This window comes from Megalobrama amblycephala, linkage group LG14 (assembly GCF_018812025.1).
Source record: "Megalobrama amblycephala isolate DHTTF-2021 linkage group LG14, ASM1881202v1, whole genome shotgun sequence".
Lineage (NCBI taxonomy): Eukaryota > Metazoa > Chordata > Actinopteri > Cypriniformes > Xenocyprididae > Megalobrama > Megalobrama amblycephala.
In genome coordinates this window covers 1,032,939-1,054,989 of record NC_063057.1, presented here as the reverse complement: position 1 = coordinate 1,054,989, position 22,051 = coordinate 1,032,939, and the positions used below count along the sequence as shown (strand labels likewise).

Sequence of the window (22,051 nt, the reverse complement as noted above, 5' to 3'; positions counted from 1 at the left end):
CGGAGAAGGCGAGGTTTATGACCTGTACTGCATCCAGCCAACAGGGGGCGATCAAAGAGCCCACAGCTTCACTTTTCAGGACGTATGAGGCACACCCGGTTTTGAATGGGAGAAAGTGCAATGCGCAATATGGCCTTCTAAATAAGAGCCAATCGCCGATTGATAAAGTCATCGCGTCACTGCAGCGGCCGTGAGAAGCTCCGGTTTCTATAGAAACAATCAGACGCGCGCCTCCGAAATGAGGCACAAGAGACGCGCATTTAGGACTGCGCATGCGCATAAGCTTGATCCAGCCTGAAGAATACCGTTTTTTTGGTCATGATTCAAGCGTTTAGAAACAAATATGAAATTTAATCGAAAGCTTGGCTAACAGCTTTAGAGAATTTGATGTTTCCCCATTCAAAGAGATAGGAGCTGCACTTGGATGCCCGAGAGGCGTTTCAAAGATGGCCACCGAGTGAAATGACTTGTCTTAAAGGGACTTTGCGGGTATGCAAATGCCATCTCTTTGAAATGGAAAACATCAAATTCTCCAAAGCTGTTTGCCAAGCTTTCGATTAAATTTCATATTTGAAATCACCAATGAAATCTGACAACAACTGATTCATAAATTTTGTTTCTAAACGCTCGAATCATGACAAAAAATTTTCACAGATAAAAACCTTGTATCTTTAAGAGAATAATTAAGGTTTTGATTTTGATCCAGTGCAATTAAGCAAACCCGGTTGAGAACCATTGACTCTACTGGGCGTCTCCAATTACAGTCTGCTTCCCTGTGGTCAGATGAATATGACATGCATCTTAAGGACTGTGTTTGCATAAGTTCACCTTCACAATGACAGATCATATTCTTTGCATAAATGTTTTGTTGGTCTAGCTCACAGTTAAATTTGATGGCAGAATGAGCTGTGGTGTCCTTGCGAGGCTTGTCGTTATTTCTGAGATAATGCATCATGTCCTGATACAATCATTATCACGTCCTTGACCGTGTTTCCCTGGCATTTTCACCTGGAAATATTCCCAGCGGCGCATCAAAACCTGCTCCTCTGAAAAGTTTGACTTTACGACGCTGTTCAAGAGGAAATATTGCTTTGAATGACTGATATTAAAGTTTCACAGCTTCTTGACTGCATTAAAAGAACCCCCTACATGTGACAAAATAAAGGGACTGGGGTTTTCATTTCACCTGTGTTTTATTGAACACCTCAGGCAGTATTTCAGCATCTGCCGCCTGAGAAACAGCATTAAGACTGAATGAGTCACTGATGAGATGATGATGAACAAATGATCAAAACCCACTGTGAGTGTGTGTGTGTGTGTGTGTGTGTGAGAAAGAGAGATGCGCCAATAGCTCCATCTACAGGCCACAGATATAACAACAGCTACAGATAAGTTTTGTGGCAGTAAAATAGGTACACATATGTTTTAATATTTTTTGTAAGCTTAATATCAGTTTTATTTTACGTCTTCATACGAGATGTTTCTCAGGTTTATGACACTTTATGTTTTTTTTTTGTTTTTTTTTGTTTAAAATACAAATAAAAGTTTTTGAATAAAGCGTATGCACAACTATTTTTTTTATAGTTTATTTGTACCTTTTCTACAAAATAAATAAAATATACGTATATCGTTCTGGTGATTAATGACATAGATAGATAGATAGATAGATAGATAGATAGATAGATAGATAGATAGATAGATAGATAGAGGGCTAGAGTAACACTATGAAATAAACTTGGCATCCATTTGACATTAATAACATGAGTTTAAGTTAAACACTGGAATTTATATGGTTTCGTAATTTTTATTTTACCACATTTATTTTTCTTTGGGGATGAATATTTTTTTTTTTTGATCAGGCACGTTTGGAGCGCCACATTCAGGGGTCCTAATATTGAAAACTATCGAGCGCCGTGTCATTTACAGACAAACTTATGAATATTAACACAAGCACATGAGGTAAGACTGACATTTCATTCTAAATACAGTTGTGTTTACGTCAGTGATAGAAAATCTCTTTGTTTCTGTCATTTCCGTCTGTCTGCGGAATAAACGTGTAATGTTTGACATACGAGCGGCCTCACGGAAGCTAACGGCTAATGCTAATTCATAAACACGCAGTCAAACATTCAATCGCTTCATTAAAATGATTCAGTTTTTGTTATAAACGAACTGCGTATGAAAAAGCGACAATATATTGGGATGACCGTGACGCATATCATTTATTGGGTTTATTTAGTCGGATTTTTATAATTGCAGCTGTTGTTTGTGGATTTGTTTGTTTTTTAGTTGTTTTTCTTTGTTTGTTTGTTATTGAGAGACTTTATTAGGTCATTAAACGACAGTCAGCTGCTGAACTTATGATGTGTGTGTGAATTAGTTTTGGGTGTTTGTGTGTGTTTCCGGGTGAGTATCGGTTCTGCTGAATACGAACCACACGTGCATCTGAACAACAGTAACCCGATCAACTTTAGATCAGACATGTTCAGTTCTGCTTCTGAACAAAACTGCAGAGTTTAGAGTTAATTAATCACTACCTAATCAAACACACCTGTACCAGCTGATCACCTGAGCATGACCGACAGGTGTGTTTGAGGAGGCGTGGCACTGAACCTGACCATGGCTGCGTCAGTATTTCTGCATTATATGCAGATTTTCTGTGTATGAAATACCTGCATAGCCATGGCACTGGACAGCACGTGCAGTATGCAACCAGAGCAGACTGGGTTAACATATCCCATAATGCAGTAGTAACCATACAGGTTATTCAGAGTGACTGACATTCTCAATGACTCCTAATGAATTGGATTAAAATATATAAATAAACAGTATGCTATATATTGTATTTTTCAATGCAACTATTGGATTAAAAGTGCAAAATATTTTTTTCAAAAACAGTATGCCATATACAATATACATTTCAATGCAAAAAAAAAAAAAAGATTAAAAGTGCAATGTATTTTCTTAAAAAAACAGTATACTCTATGCATAATTTGATTTCAAGTTTTATAATTAGATTAAAAGTGCAAAATATTTTTCTTTAAAGAAAACAGTATGCCATATACATATTTTTCAATGCAAAAATTGGATTAAATGCGCAAAATATATATATATAAAATAGTATGCAATATACAGTATAAGTGCAAAATAATTTTAAAAAAAAACAACAGAGAAAAATTTTTAAGCGTGCAAAAAAAAACAACAAATGCACAAAGTTTTTGCTGTATGCAACATTTGATTAAATGTGCAAAATATTTTTAAAAACAGTATGCTGTATGCAAAATCGTTTTTTAAAAATATATATATTTTGCACTTTTAATTTAACTATAAAACTTTTTTAAAAAATGTGTCATACAGCATATTTTTTAATGCAAAATTTGTTTAAAAGTGCAAAATACTTTTTAAAACATTATGCAATTTAAAGTGCAGTATCCTAGTGCTTGAATTTTTACTTTTACAATTATTATCAGATATTGTTTAATTTGAAGTATTGTCATGTTTTGCAGTAGCAGCATGCCTGCTGAACGCAAGAAGTCCGTCAACATGGAGGAGAGAGAGACGGGCTCCTTCAGCAACAAGGACAGAGACGCCGACAGACCGGCCGCCGCGTCCCGCGAGAAGAGCAAAGACGAGAGCAAGATGAGCGGGAAGAAGGACGGAGGCAAGACGGCCGATGATAAGAAGAGACGGGCTGAGGAGGAGAAGAGGAAGAAGGAGGAGAAGGAGCGAAAGAAGAAGGAGGAGGAGAAGCAGAAAGCGGAGGAGGAGCAGAGGAAGAAAGAGGAGGAGGAGAAGAGACAGCAGGAGGAGCAGGAGAAGAAGCTGCTGGAGGAGGAAGCCAAACGACAGAAAGAGGAAGAGGCTGCGCAGCTGAAGTAAGAGCGCTTGCATCTTCATTGTCAAATTCTTACATTTATTCATTAAACTCACTGAGACTAATAAGACACTAAAGGCTGTTATCAATCAAGTGAAATCAGTGTCAGTAAAATCCATTTGTGCACTGCAGAAGTGACAGAAGCTGCTCTTACACTGCATTTACAATTGCGTAAATGATGCTCTAAGATAATATTTTGAATATTGAAATTGAAAAAAATTAATTGGTACTTTAATTTTGCAACTAAATCGCCAAGTAGGTAGCAGAAAATCACTGTCTTAACGAGTGAGTCATTGAATTGTTCATTCAACCGATTCATTCAGGAACTATTACCATTACTAAAAAGATATGGTAAACGTAGTACGAATACTAGTATAATAGTATGTGGTTCTGAATTCAGCAAGTCTTTATGAACGGATCATTGAATCACTGATTCGTTCAAAAGCGCTGATTCATTCAGGAATGAAAACCACTGTGTGTTGCTTGGAGACGCACAACCGTGGCTTTGTTTGGAACTATTTTTTGTTGATTAAAAAAAACAAAAACAGACAATGTGTAAAATGAAATCAATCAATATCATGTTTGCAATTGTGCCGATATTTGGGAAAAAGACCACACTTGCTTTTATAGAAATATAAGACAAAAACACATTTTTGCACCGGATATTGAATTTCAGGGTCATTCTAGCTGCATTCTGCTAGAATACATCATGCCGTGAAAGCATGACATTAACACTTGTCCGGGACAGTTGTTTTTTTTTTGAATGAGCTAGTTAAGTTAAAGACAGTTTTACTTGCCCAACCAGATAATTAGACTGCTTAAAACATCAATGACAAAAAAATAATTAGGGAATCACCAAAACACAAGAATGACTTTTATTTCATTAGTGTAAGTGGTGATCGATAGTGGATGATAATATATAATGTATAATGTACTAACGTAACAAGGTTGCATTGTTGAAGCTTGCGCAGCCTCAACTCATCTTCCTGAATACCATCACGATTGAAAATGACTTCATATGACAGTTCAATAAAGAAATAATTAATATTAAGTCACTTACATTTTAGGTGCAATATTGACTTTTTGTTGTATTTCAGCAGTGGAAATAATACCAAACAGAGATCACAGCAGAATCATAGCGCATCTCACAGCAACACTTTCATTACTCAATGATTCAGCGTTTTGAATGAATCGGTTGAGTCAAAGATTCAATGACCCATTCATAAACAACTGCATCCCAATGTGCATACTATCCACCCTAAATAGTATTGAATATTACTAGTCACATAATATTTAGGATGGATAGTATGCACATTGAGACGCAGGCCCTCATACTTGAATGAATCAGCCTTTTGAACGAATCATTTGAATGAATGACTCAATGACTCACTCATTAAGATGATCACTTGCTGCCACCTACTGGCGGTTTAGTTTCATGTTTAAAAGTATAACCCCCCCCCCCCCCCAACATTTCTTATTTGTATTTTCAAAAAATATTTAAAAGTTTTAAATTTTGATTTAATTTGATGGGTAACAGCCCTATAGTGTCTTATTATTATAATTGAATTTATTGATCAAATTTAATTTAAACTGAAAGATCAAGCATACATTTAATAAGATTATGGGGAAAAAGCCCTTTATAAAGGTAAAAAAAAATGCCCTCAGGGTAAATATCACCTATTGGAGATATGATTGCTTCAGAATAAATTCTATTTGCACCACAAAGAAATGCTATTTTTTCCAGACAAGCAACTTTTTTACAAGGCTTAATGTCGAGCCCTGCATGTGCTTTTTTCAGCTTCCAACATCGTTAAAACATCTCAATGATAGTAAAATAAGATACTTTGTAATTACAGTTTGTTCTTTGTGTCTTATCAGGGAAAAGGAGGAGGCGGATCAGCTCCAGCAGGAGGCGTGGGAGCGACACCACGGCAGGAAGGAGCTGCGAGCGAAAAACCAGCATGTGCAGGAGACGCGTCCGGAGGAGGCCTTCTTCAGCCGCCTGGACTCCAGCCTGAAGAAGAACACGGCCTTCGTCAAGAAGCTCCGCACTCTCACGGAGCAGCAGCGCAGCTCGCTGTCGCAAGACTTCGACTCGCTCAACCTCAGCAAGTACATCGGCGAGGCCGTGAGCTCCATGGTGGAGGCCAAGCTGAAGATCTCAGACGTGGGCTGTGCCGTGCATCTCTGCTCCCTGTTCCACCAGCGCTACGCCGAATTCGCACCGCTGCTGCTGGCCGCGTGGAAGAGACACTTCGAGGCCAGGAAGGAGGAGAAGGCGCCCAACGTGAGCAAGCTGCGGACCGACCTGCGCTTCATCGCCGAGCTCACCATCGTGGGCCTGTTCACCGATAAGGAGGGGCTGTCGCTCATCTACGAGCAGCTGAAGAACATCATCGGCGCCGACCGAGAGACGCACACGCACGTTTCCGTCATCATCAGCTTCTGCAAGCACTGCGGTGATGATATCGCCGGGCTGGTGCCGCGGAAGGTCAAGAACGCGGCGGAGAAGTTCGGCTTGTCGTTCCCTCCCAGCCAGATCATCAATGCAGAGAAACAGCAGCCGTTCCAGAATCTGCTGAGAGAATATTTCACCTCCCTCACCAAACACCTGAAGAAAGACCACCGAGAGCTGCAGAACATCGAGAGACAGAACAGGTGGGTTTGTCTGTGGACGCTCATCACATTTCCGGGTTTCTCAGAAGTCGTCATAGTCATAACTCCTGTTTTGTGTCTCTCTGTAGGCGTATCCTTCACTCTAAAGGAGAGCTCAGCGAGGACAGACATAAGCAGTACGAGGAGTTCGCCACCTCTTATCAGAAGCTGCTGGCAAACACTCAAACTCTGGCCGATCTGCTGGACGAGAACATGCCCGAACTTCCTCAGGACAAAACCGTCCAGGAAGGTATGACTTCTGGCACAACTTCTTCTGTGCAGAGATGTTGTCTTGGCATGCACATGATTTGTTGTTTTGTGTGGCAGAACACGGTCCGGGCATCGATATCTTCACACCGGGAAAACCAGGAGAGTATGATCTGGAAGGTGGCATCTGGGAGGACGAGGACGCTCGTAACTTCTACGAGAACATGGTGGATCTGAAGGCATTTGTACCTGCCATTCTCTTCAAGGACAATGAGAAGAGCAGCCAGAGCAGCAAAGGTATGGAATGGTTTAGAAAAGTCAGTGTGATACTTGATTGAGTTAGTTACTGGTGAGGGGCGGGGCATTTCCAAAACACACTCAAAGTGCTTGACCAATTTCAACACACTGCTCCAGCCGACCAATCAGAGCACTTTTCAGAAGGAGGGGCTTCATAGAGACAGGAACTAAACAGAGCGTTACTGACAGACTGGAAAGAGAGGAGCTGCAACAATGGAGAATATGAGGAAAATAATCAACATTCAATCTAGTAGAGCACAAAAACAACATCAAGACTTTGTAAAAGAGTCCTCTTTAAAGTAGCATGTGAAACAGTATGTAATAGTGTATGTTGTGTGTGTGTAGAGGGGCGAGAGGGAAACAGCACTGAGGAGTTGGAGATGGAGCTGGAAGCGCTGGACATCACGGACGACCCGATAGATCTGGATGCAACCGACGAGACCGAAAATGAAGAACTGGCCAAAAAGTTACTGGATGAGCAAGGTACTCGCACACATACTACGGAGCCCCTAAAGGGACATGGTGATGGAAAGGGACAAAAATATTGCATTCTCTTGCAAAAGTTTTGCTTTCCTCCGAGAAACGAACAAGAAAGGTTTGCAAACAAACGCAAAGAAAGCAAACATTTTGCGAGAGAATTTTTCCTCTCATCTCATATTTTTTTCCATAAACATTCACTTGCTCTCTCAATAAAACACACTGCATAATGCACCTCCAAAACCTCCAGAGGGCAGTAAAGGGAACGTTTCAGTATTAGTCCAACTTTATCTGTGTTGAATATTTGTCTATTGCATTATTTTGAAATTATTTATCTGTGCAGCTCATTGTCACTCACGTCTCCCAGTGAAATGTCTTTGAATCGTCATGCCATTTCTGTCTAGAGCATGGCGCTTGCAACGCCAAGGTCATGGGTTTGATTCCCAGTAAATGCATGTATACCTTGAATGCAATGCGATTCGATGTGCGTAAAAGCCTCGGCCAAATAAATAATGTGATGTCATGTGATCATGTTGATGTTTGTGTGTGCGTACAGAGCAGGAGGATGAGGAGGCCAGCACCGGCTCTCATCTCAAGCTCATCGTGGACGCTTTTATCCAGCAGCTGCCAAACTGCATCAACAGAGACCTGATTGACAAGGTAAAGAGTACAAACACACACAGAATAGACCTGATGGAGGACACACACACACACACACACACACAATCGTCACTGGTCTCATGATTCAATTCGAGTGTGATCATCATGTTAATGATTCGATTAAATTCCACAATGCGTTGCATCCTCAATTTTCAACATTACTGCACATGGCTACAATTTATCAATGAATACAAGCAGAAATATGAAATCTCTTTTTATTTTATCTGCTCCAAGAAAGTACACTTCCTGAATGTAGCAAACATCAAACAAAACTGAAGTCTGAACAACACAGGAGCATTTAGAACTAATAAACACTAGTAAATACTAAATCGCATGAAACTGTCAAGTTACAATAATACTCACTCAAACACACATTCTCGCACACACACTCGCAAAAAATAAATTAAAATCTCGTTCTCGCCATTAATATAGTTGAGGTAGCTCGCATGGCATTAAATCATAAACAAACACACACACTTGCCTGCACGCTCTCACACACATGCACTCGTACGCACACTCTCGCTCGCACACACACACGCGTGCATGTGCTCTCACACGTGTTCCTGCACGCACTTGCGCACACACAGGCTCACACGTACGCGCTCGCTTGCACAAACTTGCATACGCGCGCACATACACACACTCACGCACACATTTTAACATTTTTTATTACTCGTTTTGTTTCACCTCCCTCAGCCATTTTAGTGTGAGAGAAGCGATTCATTTCAACACCCCTAACACACACACACACACACATGTCTAAACAGCTCAGTACACACACATATACAGTGCTTGATCATAGCCAGTATTATTTTGCTTTCATTTGTTTTAAAGGTCCCGTTCTTCGTGATCCCATGTTTCAAACTTTAGTTAGTGTGTAATGTTGTTGTTAGAGTATAAATAAAATCTGTAAAATTTTAAAGCTCAAAGTTCAATGCCAAGCGCGATATTTTATTTAACAGAAGTCGCCTACATCGAACAGCCAGTTTGGACTACATCCCTCTACTTCCTTCTTTAATGACGTCACTAAAACAGTTTTTTGACTAACCTCCGCCCACAGGAATACACAAGAGTTGCGTTTGTAGAGTGTGTTTGTCGCCATGTCGTCGAAACGCTGTTATTTTCATCCCGCGGTCCAATCAACTTTGTTTGGCCTTCCCAGGGACGCTGTACTTAGAGATCAATGGTTACAATTTATGTTTAACTCGGTTCCCGAAAATTATAATTGTGGTATCCTTACTGCAATAGTTAATGTTGGACTGCAGTGCACATAATGGCCACAAGAGGGGACTATGTTTATGTATATGGCTGTTTTCCGTATGAGGTACTCTTCTGAGTGAGTGCTAACGTTGTACATTTTCTGTTGCTGCTTGCGGAGATTAAAGAGTTCAGTCTCTCGGGAATTATTGTCTTTTGTGTTCATTCGGCACGACACCACAATAATCCACATGTAAAACTATGTGCAGCACACGTTATGGTAAGAGGCGTGACCTTTCCGGGCAAGGTGCGCTCTCTATGGCTCTGGGTGCGCTCAGCTGCTGTCGAATCACAACACAGGAACCGCTGGCACAATCAGAACTCGTTACGTATTTCTGAAGGAGGGACTTCATAGAACAAGGAAGTCATCAGCCCGTTTTTATGACAGTGGAAACAGCGGTATACAGATAAGTAAATTATGTGAAAAATACTGTTTTTTTTACACGCGAAACATGAACACATGTTATATTGCACACTATAAACACAATCAAAGCTTCAAAAGACCATGAAAAACAGGACCTTTAAAGTTTCAGTAATTTTATTACGGTTTAGTTCTAATTTTCATTTAAGTTTTTTATGTAATACTTTTATTTCAGCTTTATTTCAATTGCCAAAATGATTTGTAGTAGTGTTTGTTAACAATAACAGCGCTTGATCAGGGCTGATGGGTTGTTTCTCTCATTGCTGTGCCTGTTCTGTGTTCAAACATGTTTTCAGGCTGCTATGGACTTCTGTATGAACATGAACACCAAGTCCAATCGCAGGAAGCTGGTTCGCGCTCTCTTCACAGTGCCCAGACAGAGGTGTGTTTCTCTGCTCATCTGTAGCTGTGGACACTAGATGGAGCTGAAGCGTTCAGTGACGTGATCTTATCAAGTGTTTTTATGTCTCTGTGACTCAGGCTGGATCTGTTGCCGTTCTACGCCCGTCTAGTGGCCACGCTGCACCCGTGCATGTCTGACGTGGCGGAGGACCTCTGCTCAATGCTCAAAGGAGATTTCAGATTTCATGTGAGTGTGTTTCTCAGAAGCTCCTCGCTCACTATAGCCTACATAGGCAGCATGCTGAAATAGACCTTGTCACAATGCATCACGTGATTGCCTTCTCCACTAGCAGTGCGCACTCGAATTCTTCTATTTTAGAAGCAGGATGCGTTAAAATGCATCAAAGTGAGTGTTTGTGTGTGTCTTATAGATCAGAAAGAAGGACCAAATCAACATCGAGACCAAGAATAAGACGGTGAGGTTCATCGGGGAGTTGGCCAAGTTCAAGATGTTTTCTAAAACGGACACGCTGCACTGTCTCAAGGTGAGCGCGATGATCTGATGACGCCTACGGTGTGTACTCACTAGGTAGTGCTTCACTACTAAGATGAACAATGTAATGGCGAAATTTATTTGATTGGTTTTCATTTAATGTTTACTTTGTGTTTAATACAGTGTTATTGTTAACTGAAACTACTTCTAAAATGTTTTGAATTTGTTTTCATTTTTATATATTCCTTTTTAATTTTAAAGTTTTAGTAATTTTTTGTGTTTTTGAAAAAAATATGTCTATATAATTTTTATTAATTTTTATTTCAGTTTTAGTTATTTTAGTACATCAAGTTAAACTAAATGAAAATGAGAAATGTCGCTCGGAAACTAGCTGAAATAAAATAAGTTTTTGTATATTTTATTTTATTCAGTTAATGTTTTAACTATAATAACCCTGCTTAGAAATGTGCAAAATTAGAAATGTTAATTAAATAAATAAGAAAACTGAAGTAATTAAGTTTAAGCTGATGTATTAAAATGACTAAAACTGGAATTTAAATAAATTAAAGCTATATAGAAATAAAAATAAAAAAAAACTAATAAAAATGACAAAAACACAACAAAATTACTAAAATTAAAATGAACTGAAAATAAAAATATTAATGAATAAAATAGTATATAAATAATACTAAAATAGCATCGGTTCAAAATCATTTTACTTGGTTTTGATACTGAAGTTCATGCGATGAAAATGGCACTGACAGATGATTTTTATTTTTTATTTTTTGTATCATTCTGTGTGTGTGTGTGTGTGCAGATGCTGCTGTCTGATTTCTCTCATCATCATATCGAGATGGCCTGCACACTGCTGGAGACCTGTGGACGCTTCCTCTTCCGTTCACCGGACTCTCACCTGCGCACAAGCGTCTTACTGGTCCGTCCTCACGTCTTTTCAAACACACAGTATCGTTGTTTCTGTCTTACAATAGTTCAGATGAACACAGAAGTACTGGGATAAAAGTTTATAGTTCAGATATAAACACTGATGTCTACAGTAGCAATCAAAATAGAGCAAATCACGTTTTGAAAGACGCTTGATGTATCAATTACATCGTTACGCCAGTAGGTGGAGACAAGTTACTGTTAAAAAATGTGTTTGCCAATGAGTCAATCAGAGATTTGTTCAAAAAAGCTGATTTATCCAGTAATGAAGTCTTTACGAGTGAGTCATTGAATCATTCATTCACACCAATTTATTATTTTTTTAAATAATTCATTCAAATGAATTGAATAATTTAAATATAACTTCTAGTAAATTACATGTTATTCTGTTTAGACTCTTGATCTCTATTTTAAACCACAAAATTGTGATTCTCAATTTATCAGTGCAGCTCTAACTGACACTGTTGCACATGTCTGTGTTTTCAGGAGCAAATGATGCGCAAGAAACAGGCTCAGCATCTGGATGTGCGTTACGTGACCATGGTGGAGAACGCCTATTACTACTGTAACCCTCCGCCGATGGAGAAGACGGTGCGCAGGAAGAGACCCCCGCTGCAGGAGTACATCCGCAAACTCCTCTACAAAGACCTGTCCAAGGTCACCACTGAGAAGGTGCGTCACGTATGTGGTGGATTGCACTATGGGTATCACATCCGTGGTGTGTGTGTATTCTAGATGCTTCTTGACTTATGAAGTTTGGTAACTCTGCATTACACAAAATAGGCCTTTACATGTTACAGAATAAAGTCACGTGTGTTGTCATACGATCAGCTCCCGGTGGGTCACGCTCTCATATCTGTGTGTCTGTAGGTGTTGAGGCAGATGAGAAAGTTGCCCTGGCATGATGCTGATGTTAAGAGTTACCTGATCTGCTGTATGGTCAACATCTGGAACGTCAAGTACAACAGCATCCACTGCGTGGCCAACCTGCTGGCCGGACTGGTGGCGTATCAGGAGGACGTGGGCATTCATGTGGTGGACGGAGTGCTGGAAGACATCCGTCTAGGCATGGAGGTGTGTGTGTGTGTGTGTGTGTGAGAGAGATATTAACAGATACAACTTTTGATTTTAAAGGGATAATTCACCCAAAAATGACAATTATTCCCATTCACTACCATTATAAAGCTGATTATTTATGTCTAAAAAAACACTAGAGTTTGTAAGCCACTTTACATAGAACTATACAAGTAAGTTTTCTTTTTTTCCCCACCAGATGGCACTAATCTACCTTCAAAAAATGTGATTTTAAATGCCTCATCTCTATTTTAACATTGAATACTGCTTTAATTGAACAATAATTAAAAAATGTATTAGAAAAAAAAATGTGTATCATTTTCAATGGGGAAAAATAGCTAATAAAAAGTGTATAAATATTGCATAGTTTCATAAAATACTCTCAAAATTTAAAATAATAATCAAAAAATATCATTGAATGAAAATGAAAAATTTTCTCAAAAAAAAAAAGAAGAAAAAAAAAAAAGAAGTCGCATATCAAGGCTTCGGTCACTTTTGACCATGAAGAAGCCAAGTGTGACCCCTAAATGAAGAGGACCAGAGGGTTTTAAAGGGGTACGTCACCACTGGCTTTCAATAAAACTCGGCTGCCTATACAATAGAAAGGCAAATTTCATTTTATTGATTTTAAATTGGTGCTACCTGCCTAGAGAAAACTGAGAATAAAGTGTGTTAGTTAATGTTAGTGAATGCATGAACTAATGGGAGCTTATGGTAAAGTGTTACCCGCACTCATGATGTCACTGCTGACTCTGCTCAGATGAGACACGCTCTGCTTCAGATGTGTGTGTTGATGTGTTTCGCTGTCAGGTGAACCAGCCCAAGTTTAACCAGCGGCGGATCAGCAGCGCTAAGTTTCTGGGTGAGCTGTATAACTACCGTATGGTGGAGTCCGCCGTCATCTTCCGCACTCTCTTCTCCTTCATCTCGTTCGGCGTGAACACGGACGGTTCTCCGAGCCCGCTGGACCCGCCCGAGCACCTGTTCCGCATCCGTATGGTCTGCACCCTGCTGGACACCTGCGGGCAGTACTTCGACCGCGGCTCCAGCAAGAAGAAACTCGACTGCTTCCTCATTTACTTCCAGGTTAGCTTTTCTCTCTCAGCCAGCCAATCACAGCCTCAGAAGAGACGTCTTTCAGAAATATTAAAAAATTGTTATTCAGTGCAGTGAATCATGTTCTTGTGTGTTTCAGAGGTACATCTGGTGGAAGAAGAGTGTTGATGTGTGGACTAAAGATCAGCCGTTCCCCATCGATATCGAGTACATGATCACAGACACGCTGGAGCTGCTGCGGCCCAAGATGAAGCTGTGCTCGTCTCTGGAGGACGCCTGTGCGCACGTCACGCAGCTGGAGAGAGAGTTCCTCGTCAAACTGGGTAAAACACTCATCTGAGACTGAGCGTGAGTGTGTGTGCGCGCGTGATTGTGTGTCTGTTTGTGTTTCCATCTGTGAGTGTGTGTGTGTGTGTGTGTGTCTGTGTATGTGTGTGTGTGTGTGTGTGCGTGCTTGAGTGTGTGTCTGTGTGCGTTTCCATCTGTGTGTGTGAGTCTGTGTGTGCGTGAGTGAGTGTGAGTGCGTGATTGTGTGTCTGTGTGTGTTTCCATCTGTGAGTGTGTGTGTCTGTGTGTGTGAGTGTGTGTGTGTGTGTGTGTGCGTGCTTGAGTGTGTGTCTGTGTGTGTTTCCATCTGTGAGTGTGTGTGTCTGTGTGTGTGTGTGAGTGTGCGTGCTTGAGTGTGTGTCTGTGTGTGTTTCCATCTGTGAGTGTGTGTGTGTGTGTCTGTGTCTGTGTGTGTGTGTGTGTGTGCGTGCTTGAGTGTGTGTCTGTGTGCGTTTCCATCTGTGTGTGTGAGTCTGTGTGTGCGTGAGTGAGTGTGAGTGCGTGATTGTGTGTCTGTGTGTGTTTCCATCTGTGAGTGTGTGTGCGTGAGTGTGTGTGTGTGCGTGAGTGTGTGTGTGCGCATGAGTTTGTGTGTGTGTGTGCGTGCGTGCTTGAGTGTGTCTGTGTGTTTCCATCTGTGAGTGTGTGTGTCTGTGTGTGTGAGTGTGTGTGTGTGTGTGTGTGTGTGCGTGCTTGAGTGTGTGTCTGTGTGTGTTTCCATCTGTGAGTGTGTGTGTCTGTGTGTGTGTGTGAGTGTGTGTGTGTGTGTGTGTGTGTGCGTGCTTGAGTGTGTGTCTGTGTGTGTTTCCATCTGTGAGTGTGTGTGTGTGTGTCTGTGTCTGTGTGTGTGTGTGTGTGTGCGTGCTTGAGTGTGTGTCTGTGTGCGTTTCCATCTGTGTGTGTGAGTCTGTGTGTGCGTGAGTGAGTGTGAGTGCGTGATTGTGTGTCTGTGTGTGTTTCCATCTGTGAGTGTGTGTGTCTGTGTGTGTGTGTGAGTGTGTGTGTGTGTGTGTGTGTGCGTGCTTGAGTGTGTGTCTGTGTGTGTTTCCATCTGTGAGTGTGTGTGTCTGTGTGTGTGTCTGTGTGTGTGAGTTTGTGTGTGAGTGTGTGTGTGTGTGTGTGCTTGAGTGTGTGTCTGTGTGTGTTTCCATCTGTGAGTGTGTGTGTCTGTGTGTGTGTGAGTGTGTGTGTCTGTGTGTGTTTCCATCTGTGAGTGTGTGTGCGTGAGTTTGTGTGTGTGAGTGTGAATGAGTGTGTGTCTGTGTGCTTGAGTGTGTGTTTTCATGTGTGAGTGTGTGTGTGTGTGCTTGAGTGTGTGTTTTCATGTGTGAGTGTGTGTCTGTGTGCTTGAGTGTGTGTTTTCATGTGTGAGTGTGTGTGTGTGTGCTTGAGTGTGTGTTTTCATGTGTGAGTGTGTGTGTGTTTCCATCTGTGAGTGTGTGTGTGTGTGTGTGCTTGAGTGTGTGTTTCCATCTGTGAGTGTGTGTGCGTGAGTTTGTGTGTGTGAGTGTGAATGAGTGTGTGTCTGTGTGCTTGAGTGTGTGTTTCCATCTGTGAGTGTGTGTGCGTCTGTGTATGTGTGTGTATTAGTGTGTGTGTTAACACATTTTAGTTAACGATATTAACCCTGATGTGATGTGTGCAAAAACAGACAGTAGATTGTGATCAGATGACACACATTAGAAGACACGATGAAATTAGTGTTAGCCAGAAAATCTGCCCTTTTATTCACATTGGTGAACTGCAGGAGACCAATGAAATATCCAGTGATAGTGTGTGTTTTATGGAGGGTATTTCCTGAAGTCTCCAAGGCCAAAAGTGCCCGTAGTTGAAGAAACACCCACACATGGTCAGACCGCCCAGCCCTGGTGTGTGTGTGTGTGTGTGTGTGTGTGTGCAGTAGTTTTTCTAGTTGTTCCGCTCACGTTTCCGCTCTCCTCGTCGAGCAGCATTCCTCTCACTGACACACTGGTTTGTTTCATTCCTTCATGCCTGACGTGTGCCGAGAGAAAAACACACACATTCCTGCAGCGAGTGTAAGAGTATCAGTGTTAAAGCAGCAGACCCGGAATAGCTCTTCAGGAATGCTGTCGTGTGTGTGTGTTGTCCGTCTGGTTTTAATCCAGAGCTTCTGTAGTGCCGGTTTATTTTTATCTCTTGGCCGAGCCGGATGCTGCTGTTTTGGTCTGGTTTGGTCAGTAGCAACATTCCTGTGTGTGCAGGCCTGGAGAAAGACGGCCGCTCCTCCAGCGCCATGGATGAGAACGAGCCTCTGGATGAGGAAGACGATGATGATGAAGACGAGGGCGGAGCTGAGACCGAGGAGCAGTCTGGAAACGAGAGCGAGATGAATGAACCCGAGGAGGAGGTGACTGTTCTCACATGTGTGATTGACAGCTGTAAACTCCGCCTCCTCTGTTATTTGATCATTCATAAAAAAAAAAAGAAACAAAAGAGAAAAGATATATATATATATATGTAAACAATATATATAATGTATAATACATATATATAATGTGTGTGTATATTATTTATATTTTTTATACATATTAATATTAATTCTTGGTAATGAGGTTTTGTTTATATATACACTTCATCCTGTTGCAGTGTTTGGAGACAAATGAAAATGCATATTAAACAGCAGGACGTTGCGTGTGTGTGTTGTGCAGGAGGGCTCAGAGAATGAGGAAGAGGAGCGTGAGGAGGAAGAGGAGAACACAGACTATCTGACCGACTCCAACAAAGAGAACGAAACGGACGAAGAGAACAATGTGAGTGCGCTGGAGCCGCAGTGTGTTTCTGGAGGTTTGGGTTCGATCTAACGCTGCTGTTCTCGTCGTTCAGGAGGTCACGATCCGCGGCGGAGGACTCAAACACGTGGCGTGTGCGGAGGACGAGGACTTCATCCAGGCGCTGGACAAAATGATGCTGGAGAACCTGCAGGTGCACAAACGCTCTCTGAACCATCAGGGTTCTGCTCCTGTACTTCCTGCTGAGAGCAAAACTGACCCTCTTTACTTTCCTGAATTGTCTTTTAAGTCTATAGTCTCGCTTCTGCTTGAATATCTTCATTTGTGAGTTGCATCTGTGAAGTCCAAACACAGAAGTGGAATGCAGAAAATGAAGTATACCCAGCCTTTAAGTGAATGAATGTGTGTGTGTGTGTGTGTGTGTGTGTGTGAGCAGCAGCGCAGTGGAGAGGCGGTGAAGGTCCACCAGCTGGACGTGGCCATTCCTCTGCAGTTAAAGAGCCAGCTGAAGAAGAGCCCCGCCCCCTCCTGCACCGCAGACGCAGACATCAGCGACACCATGCAGTTTGTCATGCTCACACGGAAGGGCAACAAGCAGCAGGTACCAGTGTGTGTGTGTGTGTGTGTGTGTGTGTTGGAATGGTTTGGGTCTGCAGGGTGTGTTCAGGATGTGGCTTTGGGAGTGTAAACTACAGCACACAAACGCACACTGTTAGATCAACACACACACACACACACACACACACACACACAGCATCTTTGTTTTCATTCTGCCGGTGTCTCAGTGACCCACTTTACCCATCACTGTCTTTCAGAAGTACAATTAATAAGTCAAATAAACAATTAATGAATCAAATAAAGAATTAATAAATCAAATAAGTCAAATAAACAACCAATAAATCAAATTAATTAGTCAAATAAACAATTTCAAATAAATGTAATTAATTCTGTACTAATTAAATTTACAGTTAAATAGTTTGACTTTAGTTTTTCGACTTATTTGACTTAGGCAGTACTAATTAAATTTATAATTAAATTACATTTACTTGACTTGTTTATTCACCTTAAGTTGACATCATTTCTGTACTAAGTTTACAATTAAATAATGTCAAGTTAATAAGTTGAATAAAGTCAAATAAATGTAATTATTTAATTATAAATTTAATTAGTACTGAGTAAGTCAAACAATTAATAAGTAAAATAATGTATTTAATTATAAATTTAATTAATAATTAGTACATTTTTTCTACTTCAAAATACCACGTTTAATTCAGTGTTATACCTGCCATTTCTTTGTAATTATGAAATTTACTAGTAATTTCTAAGTTTTTTCAGTGTAGTAATATCAACAGTAAGTCAAATAAAATATAGAATTATAAACCTAATAGCATTTTAAATAAATGAGTGCAAAATAGAATTAAAGTAGCATAATATATTGTTTAAACAGAATAAATGTGATATTTGTCATTAATTTACGTTTAAACTCTTTCTCATGTGTATCTCAGTTCATCCACAGAAACGATATCATTGATATTTGACGTTTTTCCGTCTCTGTCAGTTTAAGATCCTGAACGTGCCGCTGTCGTCTCATCTGGCGGCGAATCACTTCAACCAGCAGCAGGCGGAGCAGGAGGAGCGCATGCGCATGAAGAAGCTGACGCTGGACATCAACGAGCGACAGGAACAGGAAGACTATCAGGGTGAGCGGGCCGCTGGAGCTCACGCTGCTCTGTGTGTTTGTGTATCTGCTGGTGTTGACCGATCCTTGTTGTCGTTTCAGAGATGATGCAATCTCTCGCTCAGAGACCTGCACCCGCCAACACCAACCGAGAGCGCCGCCCGCGCTACCAGCACCCCAAAGGAGCCCCGAACGCTGACCTCATATTCAAGACCGGCGGCAGGTCAGACTCACACACTCGTGATGTAAAAACACTCCAATATTCACTGATTAAGTAGTAGATTGAACTTTTTACAGAACAGATAGTTCCAACTTGACATTCAAAATCGATTTGACTTAAAATATTTCAGTTGCAAAGCATTCTGGGATAATAACCATAATGCCCTAGCAACAACTCTGCACGATTAATGAAAATAAACTGAAATCGCGATATGGCTCAGTGCGATTAATTGGCTGCATTTTATTTTACAGTGAAACATTGCAGTAGTAATTTCTTATTTTGTTTCATATTTTTATTTAGTAATAATAATATTTAATAAATTAAATGTAAATAAAAATTTTATTAAATTTAATTACTATATTTATTACTACATACTGGATTTATTATTATCTTTTATATATAACAGTAATATTACAGTAATATTATATTTTTTAGAAATAACATTTAATAATTAAATGTAAATAAAAATTGTATTTAATTAACTACTATATTACTACATACTGTATTATTATCATTTATGAATATTATAGTAGTAATATTTCTTTGTTTCATATTTTTTGTAATAATATTTAATAAATGTAAATAAAAATTTATTAAATGTATTATTATATTATATTAATGTATATTAACTTTTATATTGTGCTATTTTTATTATTATAAAATTATAATTACTATAGTTGTTATTTATTACATGCTTGTTTTATTATAATTTAAATTATTATTTGTTACTGTATTATTTTATATTGTTATATTATATTATTATTATTAAAATAAATAGTAATAACTTATTATTTAAATAAAATTTAAATATTTTAATACAATTTAATAAATTATGATTATACTTTACCATTGCTAGAATTATTATTATTATTATTATTATTATTATTATATTTATTACTATATATTGTATTTTTACTATTATTATATTTGATATAGTTATATAGTATTTTTTAAAAATAAATAATAATATTGTATATTAATAATATTATTTCATAGTCATTGATATATCACATTTCTGGGGCAAAATTGTTCAACCAATCACAGCAAACCTTCAAATAAAAAATGTTTTAAAGTAAGTAAAAGGATTTTGCATAGTAACAAGTTCTCCTGAAACAGTCGTCACACTCACATCCTGCTCACTCACTGACCCTTGACCCTGTGCACGCAGGAGACGCTGATGATGTCAGACTGAGCAAATGACGAGTCAAAGACGGACAGAGATGGACAGCGGTGCTTTGGACTCACCTGCTCTGAGACGGAGACACACCTGACTGCAGCCTCACCACGGCAACCAGAGAGGAGCTCCATCAGCACACACACACACACACACACACACACACACGTACACACACGGAGACGCCGGACTGAAGTGTCACACACACACACACACACACACACACACACACACAGATCGGAGGTGATTTTACTTTGGCTGATAGAGTTTGATGGTTCGATAGCGTCCAGTGACGAAGAGACTCTAACAGAGGAAAACTCAGTGTTTTGTTCTTCAGACAAACGTTCCGCTCTGTTCTTTCTCCTGATGTTTATTCTCTCCAGCCTCAGCGATCGTACCTGAGCGAGACGTGCATGGGCTGAACGCAGCTGTTAACATGTTGCAGTAAAGTGACTTCCTGTGACCGTGAGAATGTCTCTTTTTGTCTCAAACACTCTCATCAGCTTGTTTTCTGCCCATCACAGTCGTCGTGAGTCAGTGAACTAGTGAATGCAGTCGAACCAGACGCAAACACTCGCCTGCGGGCGGAACAGGTAAGATCTGACCGAGAGACAAGGCCTTAAGCGGCAAAACTTCATTTCTGGGTCATAATTCGCCCCCAAATCAACACGAAAACAGCCTTCCAGACATATTAAGATTCATAAAACATGATTAAATTCAAAACAAGTACCTACAATTGTTTTCAAATGTACTTTAATATTTAAATGTTTTTCTTCATTACTTCAATGAGATATTAGGGGTTTAATTGTCATTAAAAATAATTTCTCAATGCAAAAATGTCCATTTTTTCAGGGTTTGATTCTGCGGTTTTTGATTTGTTTGTATTGTGCTTTGAATTTGTGGTTTAAAACAACTTTTTCTAGTCTTTGCATTGACTTAACTGATTTAACGTCTCTGTCAACGGTGTTTCAGTGAGTTATTCAACTTGGTGCACGTTTGTGAATCCCTATTCTGCATTTAATATGATCCCATAATGCAGTGGTTGTCGCTCAGTCATTGCTGGTTCACTAACCTCACACACCTGAAGCTGATGAGTTCATCAGGACCAGCTAAAGATAATGATCATCGACACAAAATCAACTGTAACTGATGGGTTTCACTGTATTTATTCAGAAACAATCCTACAGAGATCCTGAAAATTAAAGATCTTAATAACCAATGCAAGAAAATATACATTTTTACTTCCAGCAATGTTCTCATTTATACAAAGAGGTGGTAATAAACAATGTTGTTTTGTGTGTGTGTAGTGGTGTCACATGTTCACAATCATGCATTCAATGTCCTTCAAAAACTGCTTCGTTGGAAGCAAAAAACCGGAGTCGAAATAAAAACAAACAAGTCAAAAACACACATCCTACATGCATTATTATTACATAAACTAACACTCTCACTCATTCATGCCGACATTCACATCGCACACTATACAGGTAAAAACAACAACGTGATTAATGGTTGGTGGTGATTTTAGTCTCATGTGACTCTTAACATCAGGCTCTTGATTTGGATGTTTGTGGTTTAGCGTGGGAGGAACTAAACTTGCATTTACGAGAGCTTCTGTAGAGGCACGCTGGGAGAGAAATAAGGGAAGAGAGAAGGTCATATACAACAGAGGTTCCCAACCACAATCTTAAACCCTGCGTCTCAATCAGCTCCCTAAGTCGTCAATCAGTATATCGTGAAAATGAATGTGGCCGATCAGCACTGATCAGTGCCCCAAATACTGAACTAGGGAGCTGATTGAGACGCACCCAAACTCTGCAGGACATTGGTCCTCCAGGATCAACATTCCCCAGCAGTGCTCCAAGACCTGAAATGGGTGTGTCAGACAAAGGAGACACGCAAAATGTGCGGTGTTGGGGACCACTGATCTAGAAAACCCCACCTAACAGCCAACGTCCAACCCACAAGTCAACATCAAGAGAATATAAAACACAACATTATAACAGAAACTACCTGCTGAACATCGTAAAATGAGCCTGGAAAGAGCTGTAATAAAGAAAAGAATTTCTTGCATAAAGGTCTGGGTTCTTTCCATCAGTTGATCCTTGTACACAGACATAATTATAAACTAGACATGCAAATTTTAT

At 39.9% G+C, this 22,051-nt stretch overlaps 1 protein-coding gene across 1 annotated transcript; it reads left to right on the top strand.

Moving 5' to 3' along the window:
- Window positions 1-1,835: 1,835 nt before the first annotated feature.
- upf2 (UPF2 regulator of nonsense mediated mRNA decay) lies at window positions 1,836-21,294 on the top strand. The gene is made up of 22 exons (XM_048154857.1): window positions 1,836-1,959; window positions 3,507-3,875; window positions 5,753-6,532; window positions 6,619-6,779; window positions 6,857-7,033; window positions 7,379-7,516; window positions 8,067-8,170; window positions 10,145-10,230; window positions 10,329-10,437; window positions 10,622-10,735; window positions 11,501-11,617; window positions 12,112-12,297; window positions 12,496-12,699; window positions 13,510-13,785; window positions 13,895-14,078; window positions 16,305-16,450; window positions 16,752-16,853; window positions 16,927-17,025; window positions 17,269-17,433; window positions 18,391-18,532; window positions 18,613-18,733; window positions 19,899-21,294. The coding sequence occupies exons 1-22, from the start codon at window positions 1,955-1,957 to the stop codon at window positions 19,906-19,908; spliced, it is 3,795 nt and encodes a 1,264-aa protein (XP_048010814.1). The 5' UTR covers window positions 1,836-1,954; the 3' UTR covers window positions 19,909-21,294.
- The last annotated feature ends 757 nt before the right edge of the window (window positions 21,295-22,051 follow it).